Source organism: Phaethon aethereus, assembly GCF_964289735.1.
Source record: "Phaethon aethereus genome assembly, chromosome: 1".
Lineage (NCBI taxonomy): Eukaryota > Metazoa > Chordata > Aves > Phaethontiformes > Phaethontidae > Phaethon > Phaethon aethereus.
In genome coordinates, this window is record NC_138575.1 from 91559567 (window position 1) to 91568597 (window position 9031).

At 47.4% G+C, this 9031-nt stretch overlaps 1 protein-coding gene across 2 annotated transcripts in view; it reads left to right on the forward strand.

Moving 5' to 3' along the window:
- The window catches only part of IGSF11 (immunoglobulin superfamily member 11), a 111909-nt gene extending 103261 nt beyond the window's left edge, over nucleotides 1-8648 (forward strand). Inside the window, exons 2-7 of one of the 2 annotated variants that reach the window (XM_082012654.1) lie at nucleotides 3236-3399; nucleotides 4645-4852; nucleotides 5652-5807; nucleotides 6798-6920; nucleotides 7152-7302; nucleotides 7999-8648. In XM_082012654.1, the coding sequence (XP_081868780.1) occupies nucleotides 3236-3399; nucleotides 4645-4852; nucleotides 5652-5807; nucleotides 6798-6920; nucleotides 7152-7302; nucleotides 7999-8449 (1253 nt within the window). In that variant the 3' untranslated portion in view covers nucleotides 8450-8648. Of the gene's footprint in view, nucleotides 1-3235; nucleotides 3400-4644; nucleotides 4853-5651; nucleotides 5808-6797; nucleotides 6921-7151; nucleotides 7303-7998 lie in introns of those variants that run through there. The other variant, XM_082012655.1, reaches the window with a different exon arrangement.
- Nucleotides 8649-9031: the final 383 nt, after the last annotated feature.

Genomic DNA, 9031 nt, shown 5'->3' on the forward strand with positions numbered 1-9031 from the left:
TTCCTGCTAGGTGTCTTCCTGGGCATACAGGTTTATAAGCGTATGTGTCTTTGTGTGCACTCACCTGTGTTTTGGGCCATGGGTATTGGTGTGGAAGGATGGAGTCATGTAGATCCTTGCGTAGATGGACAAGGGCATGTGTAAGTGTGTTACATTTTCTACTAGTCTGCGATGCAAAGAAAGACGCTGTAGCTTCTGAAGAGGATTTGATCTTTGCTCTTTCAGCTGTCTCCCAGGGAGAGGGGTCACGCTGTAGTGATGCCCTCCCGGTGCTGTGTTAAAACACCAGCCTACCTCCCTGTGTATGCTTGTGGAAGAGGCCTTTGCCTACGCTCGGTCTCCTGACTCCCCTGTCGCCTTGTTTAAGCTTACTTGTCAGAAGCGGTTGTGTGTGTTTTCCCCAGCTGTAGCCCTGCAGGTGCCGCTTAGCTTAACAAAATGAGTCCTTGCCTTTAAGTGCCGCCTGCCTTGTGTGCATCCCAGGCCAAAGAGCAGCTGGGATGCATGAGGCAAAAGCAAGTCTGAGAAATGGACGGGGACCTCAGCTCTTCCTCAGTGCCCCTCCGTGGCACCCAAATTAAAGTTAGGGGTGCTGTGGTGCCTTGAAAGGGGGAAGAGATTACGGGGGTTATGGGCTGCTGCAGGGCGAAAGTGGGGCACTGGCAGAGCAAAGGGAATATTATGTGTTTTCTTTCCTTTTTTAAATTGTTCGTGAGTCAGTTGGGAAATTCTCAAATGTCTTGAAAATTATTTTTACAGTGAAGAAATTATGCATGTTCTCTTTTACTGTTTTTATTATTCTGCAGGATGTTTACAGTCAACAAATAGTAAATATTAGGAGTAGCAAGAGGGTGGCTAGGTATGCAAACCACATCATGATGATTGAGTGATTGATGTAACCAACCCTGCAATGCAAACTGTAAACTCTAACTTTTCCAGTAAGTTTGTGATTAGTGAATACTCACACTTAAGTATTACTTTTGATGAATGACAAGAATTTGAATGTGTGCACTCTTCTTGGAGTGAAAAGTAGAGGGGATAAGGGATGGGGCTGAAGAACACATGTTGCTATTCCAAGTCAGATGAGTAGTTGGTTTTCCTTTCATGGAGAGCATCTCATTAAATCTATGCTGAACATGGCAGAAGAGCTTCCTGTACCATGTTGGAGAGAGAGGTTAATCCAGTAAGTGTCAAAAAGTATTGTGACTCCCCGCACTCTGTTTAGCACATGGATGATGCTGGACTGGATGAGTAGTCATGGCAAGGTAGCCTTCAAATTTAGGCCTGCAGAAAAGACGATCCCTTGTCAGGGTCATCTGCAGGGACATTTCCAAAGTTGACACGGATCACTTCTGGTTTTTGGGCTACTGCCACTGCTTGGCCAGCCATAAGCAAATGAGGAGTCCAAAACCATTCCCAGTCTGTTGACCACAGATGCAACTGGAAGGTAGATACCTTGTAATAAACGTGGTGCTTATTACTGGCTCTTAAAAACACTTACTTCCACTTGCTGCTGACAGCCCTGCATAGGAGATTGATGGATTTTCACTGGCTCTTCCTCATCCAGGCACCTAATTCTCTGAGGGGTTAGCACCAGAGATGAACTGTTTCCCTAGGAATTTCAAAAATGTTCCATGTTACATATTTCAACATATTTAAAATCTTAAATATGTTCCAAGCCTGTGAGGAAAGTCAGACTTGATTTTTTCCTTTTCTGCAAAGTAAGAAACTTGTGAATTTCACTTGGAGAGATTAAAATGGCATTTTGTCTGGCTCTATTCTGAAACACTTCTGAGCCTCCACAAACTATCTGGGGCTTTGGAGGTGGGAAGATATGGAGGAGGGAATGGAAGTCCAGAGGAGGTTGGTGAGGATTTGCAAGCTGGGGTATTGCAGCTCCAGTTCAGTCAGTCCAAACCCAGGAATTCATCATAGGCTGTTCAGGTGCTACGCTTTGGATCTGTAACATCTGAAGCTCAGGGCTTCCAGGCTGTGTGCTCCCCATCTCTCCATTAGGTAAGCTAGGGAGGATCCCAGCAGACAAGCATGTGGGAGACCACTCACCTTTTTCTCAGAAATTAACCTGATTTATTCATAGTTCAGATAGAAACCTATTCTCATGGAGAATTTCACCTTCAGCAAACCAGTGCCTCTTGGCAGAAAATAGAAACTTTGCTGGCAGGCCTTCCTGGAGTCAGAAAGAGAATAGGGTGGTCCACGGACTACACCTGGGAGCTAGCAATATTCTGATATTGCCTTGGATCCTGAAAACTCCTTGCCTTCTCCTCCAGCAGCCTCCCACATGCTTTGAACAAGAAGATAGTGAGCTGTCATAGAAAGCGATGTTTTTTGTAGTCAATATTTTGATTTTGTGGGAAAAAAATGCTTTAAAGAATTTTAGCACTACTCAAAATGGTGGTGGTGACTCCTTGCTTAGTTTCGTTTGACAAGATTTTGGCAGTAAGAACAGAGATATTTCCCTGTGTGACTTGCAGTCCAAAAACTGCAGCCTTGAGCTGCTGTGCTGGGAAGCTGGGACTTACCAGGCTTTGAGCCCTGTCCAGCTTGTGTGGAATGCAAAGAAGTGAATGGTGGAAATGCTGGAAAATAAATGAGATTTGATGAGATCCTCTATTATCAGTAGTCATTTTTCACCATCTAGATAGAAATATCTGGACGGGAAAAGATTTAGATTTTTAACCCTTTAAATTAAAAATAGCACTAAAACGTTTCTGCTCATGCTGGCCTTTATGAGGGGTAGAATTGTGGGGAGAGCTGTGTTTCTTCTTTAATGATACACATTCTTTCTTCTTACCCCTTGGTGAAGACTTTTAGAATGCAGTTTTCTTTTCTGTTCCAGTGATGTTGGGCATCATTAAGATTGATGGGTTTGAAAACATATTTCATTATCTCTTAGACACAGCTTGGCTGCTCTTCCAGCTCTTTCCCTGTCGCCCAAACAAAACCTGTTGTTTTCAGAGGCTCTGAAACTAGAGTGCTTTCACTTAAAAGGGCTGCCTATCTGCATTTGCCTGTGAAAAATGTCTGCACAAGAGCAGCCTGATATTTTAAGGGAGGAATATAATTCTTTTTAGCCTGAAGTAATTGGTAAGGGACGGTTGTGTAACAACAGGGTGCTGCTGTCATGACCTGCATGTGTATGGGGCCACCTGCAATGCTTGAACTAGGTCTCCTTCTCCTGAAATGCTTGAACTGGGTGTCCTTCTCTTTCCAGGTTTGGTGTGTCCTCTGGAGGTGTCAGTCAGTTCAGGGAGTATCCAGGTTGCTCGAGGACAGACAGCAGTATTGCCCTGCACCTTCACCACTAACGCTGCTCTCACTAACCTAAATGTCATCTGGATGGTCATTCCTCTTTCTAATGCCAATCAGCCTCAACAGGTAGGTCCTTTCTTACTGGAGCATGCATTTCTTTGGGGCTTTCCTTTTCCTCACCCTTTTCATGCTGATCTGGATGTAGTCCCTTTACAACGCTGAGTCTCTGGTTGACCCAGAATGTTCCCTTCATTGCTGAATGTGCTCTAGATCTTACATGAATCTGATTTCAGTGCTTTGTTAACGGATGCACGTTGTGTCCTTGGCTGCATTGGCTGGATGTGCAATTGGGCAGTTGTATATGATACTGTATGGCTGCCCTGGATCTCTGGTGGCTTTTGTGTTCAAAAGAGTACAGGAGATGTAATCCAGATTTTGGTGCACCAGATTCAGAGGATCTGGGAGCAGCTGCAGGCTTAGACCTATGAAATCTATGGAAAATGTACCAGAACACATAGCCTCTCATAGATTCATCTCTCCTTTTACTTGCCCTCTTGCTGTTTCACTGTCTGTTGCTTGTGCAAGTCCATTCTTATGAACATTAGCAAATGTTCATTTTTTGAACTATTCTGAATGCAATTTTCTATTGTGGTGGGCACAAGAATCATAACCTGAGATCTGCTGGCCTGTTTTTTGCCCACATACTCTAACAACGGAAGAATGCCATTACTCTGAAATGCATCCATCTTGGGCCACACTGCCCCCATCACATTTGATACTCAGTTATGAGAACCTGCACTAAAGAGTACTTGCTTCTCAGGGACTTTGAGCACAGACTGCTATATAAGCTGTCTGACTGGTAGAGGTTGTTGCAGATTCAAGGGTTCCATTGCCTGTCATTCAGTTCATCCCAATGATCTTCAGTAAGCAGTGTCAAATCATGACAGGATCTTACTGGCTGAGACTCAAAATGATACTGTCCACTGGGCAGATGCTTTCCAGCAAAGTACTCACTGACCTGCAGAGTCTCTGCCTCTCTGATCGATCCTGTCTAGATGGGTAATGACTATTATATGAAGCAGGCTGGTATTGTCAATCCAGGTATGACAGAAGACTAGGATGTCTGTCTGGTCTGTTACCTCTGTGAACATTTTTATTGACATGAAACAGCCTACAGAGTATGTTCCTCTTTTAGAGAAAACACCTCTGTTAGGATGGGTCTGCCTGGGACAACTGCATATTGACGTCTGGTTATTTAGAGATGCTTTAGGAACTGGTCCTTTTGGCTTTGGAAGCTGATGTTTTGCTTGCTGTTCTTCCTCCTTGCTCAGCTCCTGAAGAGTGTTTTTTGAGCCTTCCTTTCTTTTCCAGGTTATTCTCTACCAAGGGGGTCAGATCTTTGGTGGTGCACCCCAGTTCTATGGGCGAGTGGGGTTCGCTGTGACAATGCCAACCACCAGTGCCTCCATCTTCATCAACAACACTCAGCTATCGGATACTGGCACATACCAGTGTTTGGTCAACAATCTTCCCGACCGAGGCGTCAGGAATATTGGAGTCATTGGACTTACTGTCTTGGGTGTGTTTATTGGGATTATGGGGAGAGGGGAGGAACAGGGACAAGGGGGTCCTCTATGCATGACAGTGCATCATAGCAGAGCAATATGGTAGTGTATGCATTGGAGCCTGTGGACATCCTGTAGTGAGGGATGGGCTGCCTTGTGGGTATTTGTGGGAGTTTGTAGGGCACGTAGCCTTCATACACAGGTAGCATATAATGGAGTTTTAAAATATAGTGGAGAGAAAGCTTTTGTGGCAGCATTATGATGTGGAGTTGCAAAGAACCATGAATAAAGTATGAGGGCATCCTGGAGAGCTGAAGTGACCATAAGAGTTTTGTGCATAGCAACAGGAGAAGAGAGTTATTTTAGATCTTTGCTTTCTTTTCATGAAAACAATTAGTACTGGATACTCCCTAGGATGTTAAAAACTCTAGAGTGTGTGCCATTATAGGGATACGAAAGCAAAACTCAACCACAGCAAATTCTGCCTGCAGCTCTGTTAGTTCTCACCATCCTTGCTGTCTCAAACACATAAATGTTCACCACCTTTTTTTCTAGAGAGGGATCTAAGAGTTCCGAGTCCTGCAAAAGTCAGCAGTAGTCTGTAACCTTGATGGGCTGGTGGGTCAGGAATCTTTGTGAATTGTCACCCCCCTAAACCTTAATGGGTTTTTGTCTGCTGCCTCCCTCTTGTCCCCTTGTCAGCTCATGCCAGTGTCCTTGCTTTCCCCAGCAGCGCGTGTCCAGAAAGAGCCTGCACTCCACTGTTTGGTCGTATTTCCTGATCTGCTGTCACTTTCCCCTCTTCTCTCGCAGTTCCTCCTTCTGCCCCACTTTGCAGAATCCAGGGGTCCCTGGACGTGGGCAGCGATATCACACTGACCTGCAGCTCAGAAGAAGGCATCCCCCGACCAACATACCTCTGGGAGAAACTGGACAATGTTCCCAAGTTGCCCCCAACTGCCACACAAGGTGCTTGTTTAGTTGATTATCCTCTTATTTTCCAGGTGACAGCCTGGGCTTTCCTTAGTCTGAGCTGCCAGAGGTGGCATGGTTCATTGAGTGTCTGCTACTTGCATGGTCATTTTATTGGAACGAAGATTCCTAGAGCCCATGGTGAACTAGATACCCTCCAGTGGCCACTTGAATTTTCATGTTTTTTTGGTACAGAAACATGTTGCCCATTGAGGAACAAGGGTCTGGTCAAATAGGAGGGAGAGAAAACAGTTGCCAAATGTTGGCATGTGGCTGGAGATTTCAGCCACTGACTCACCTGTATTTTAACCCAAATAAGAGGCTTATAAACTGGAAACTGGGAGAAAGAAGGCAGAATCATCCCAGGAAAATACTGCCAGCTTCTCATGCTGAGGTCACTGTTCTCCAAGAAGTTACTGCCAGAACTGCCTTTCAGTTGTGTAAAAGCAAGGCTCTGATCAGACTGGGTACTGTGCAGCCCCAAGTCCCATCCATAAGGTTTCTTAGCCTAGGTGTCCTGACCAAGTAGTGATATCTGTATTTTTGCCCTTTATCTTACTGTATTTTAAGAATACTTGAGCATTTAAGTTTTACATAATTCAGAAATGAGGAAAAATGGCAGAGCAGGGGGTGGGGAGCCCAGGGATGGGAGAGCAGGCGTTCTGCAGGGCAGGATTGAATTTAGCAGGTAAATCTGGGTATAGGTAATTGCACATCTCTTCTTTCTTCCTTTTTCTCACACGATGCTGAGAGTCCCAAGCTTTCATTTGCAGAAATTCGTCTATAAGAAGAAAAAGAAACATCTACTGTAAGCTCCTTAAGACCTAATCTTGTGTGTGTGTGCACAATGCTTCCATCTCAAGGTTATTTCCTAATTTATTTCCCTCTTAAGAGTCTCACACCAAAATTCTCTATTTGCTGGCTTTGCCTTTTCACAGTTTTCCTCAAGGGGGGAGGGATTTAAATCCTTCTTTTCTCTCTGACTAGACCAAGTCCAGGGCACTGTCACTCTCCGAAATATCAGCACTGTGTCCTCAGGTCTTTACCAATGTGTGGCTTCAAATGCCATTGGAACCAGCACTTGCCTTCTGGACCTGCAAGTCATTGCACGTAAGTATTTTGCCAAAAGAGGCTTGGCCACCTGCTTCTGTCGTGTGACAGTAAAGAGTGTAACCATGTTTGCTGTGAGCCACTGTGTGCCTCTCTATCAGAAGATGATTGTGCCCTGGAATAGGGACATTGCCTTTCCCCCTTCCCAAGCCATGGTAGCTTCAAATGCTCATGGACAGCCACAGCGCAGCCCTGATTTCTTCTCCATTCTCTGTTCAACCGTCCCCACAGCTCACCCTCGGAGCATTGGCCTGATTGCAGGAGCGGTGGCCACAGGCGCCGTCGTGCTCGTTGTTTGCATTGTGTTGGTGGCCGTGGCACTGTTTTACTGGAAAAACAAACACAAAGAAGAAGAAGAGGAGGAGATTCCCAATGAGATAAGGTAAGGGTCAGGGAAAGCTGGTGGCAGGGGACCTCTGATCACCCAGCAAAAGCAGCAGATAGTAGGAAGAAACCTCAGTCTTGCTAATCCTGAGTGTGCTCCCCTGGGCCAGGGGAAGATGTCCATATGTCCAGAAAAAGGAGGGAGCAAATGAAGAATGGTAACAACAGATTTTGTTTTCAGTATTGCCTTTATTGAGAGCTTTGGTTTGACATTGCTAGCTCCATAGGAGATTGACTGAATGTGGTGGAGATCCTGACCCAGAATACCCAGACAGTGATAGATGAAAAGCTCTGGAGATACAACTGTAATCTTCTCTGGTGTTACAGACGCAGTGTTTCCCTCTGGTAGCTTCCTTCAACTCCCCTGAGGATCAGCTTCATTGGTGCTACAGGTACAGTCGTAATACTGACTGCCTGCATAGTACTGGTGGCTGTGACAAACACTGATTTTGGCCCCTAGACACATGAGCATGGGTCATTTGTGTCAGTGGTAGGACATGGAGCAATTAATGTGCACAGAGGTGGGTCCTGCAAAAAGGGATGAGCAAAAGGGCTAAGGAGCAATGCTGGTTCACGTTGGTGCTGTCCTTCACCTTGAATTAATGATGTTGACCCCAGCAGGGTGTGGTGGGGGGCAGGTGTTGGGCAAGCGGGGCAGCATCCTCCATGTGCCCTCACACCCTCTCCTTCCCAGGGAGGATGACCTGCCACCCAAATGCTCCTCCACTGCAAAGACATTCCACGCCGACGCGTCCTCATCGGAGAATGACACCCTGACCTCCTCCAACACCTACAACAGCCGCTACTGGAATGACCCCAAAGCCAACCACGCCACAGACTCCTTCACCCGCTTCAGCAACAGCAACGATGCCCACCAGCCTCCCTTCTCCCGCTCGGGGAGCACAAGTACCCGCCCCGTCTATGCCAACGGTGGCCACCCATCCCCGGCTCCCCCTAAGACGCTGGTGGTGACGGCCAGCACGGCACCATCCCCTCAAGAGGTGATCCGGAGCAACGGCTCGGTCAGCAGGAAACCGCGGCTGCCGCACACCCGCTCCTACGCTGTCAGCCAGGCCACGCTGGAGCGGATTGGGGCTGTCCCCGTCATGGTGCCCGCCCAGAGCCGAGCCGGCTCCCTTGTGTAGGGCCGTGCCAGTGGCCAAGAGCCAAGCAAGGGGCCTCTCGTAGCCGGTGGGGTGAAGAGACCTTACCCTTTCCTGAAAGGTGGCGAGGCGGCAGAGACACACACACGCGCCTCTCCCCCCTGCCCTCCCCTTCTGAGGCTGCTGCTGGCTGGTGGGACAGCCCTGGCCGTGCCACATACCCCCTGGCTGTCGGGGCTCCTTGCACCGGTGGATGCCACAGATGTGCCAAGGCTGGGGGAGCAGGGAGGTTGGGATGCACTCTTGGCTGCTGGGCTCCGGCCGGGACGTGCGCCTGGCCCTGACCTCGAAGGGGACTTTCGCTTTTGTTTCCCATTGGTTTTGTTGAGGGTCAAGTCCATCCATTTGGGTCTTTCAGGGAGGTTTCAGGAGATATATATATATATATATATTATTTTTTTTCCGTTGTTGTTGCTGTTTTATTTCCAAGAGGATGACAGCTTGCATCGGGGCAGGGAGGGCTGAGCAGGGAAGGGTGCTGAGGCGGGGTATGCCTCAACATGGTGGCCCTGGCCCCCTCCCTGTGGCCCTGGCCCCGCTGCCGAGGGGGGGCAGTGTGCCAGG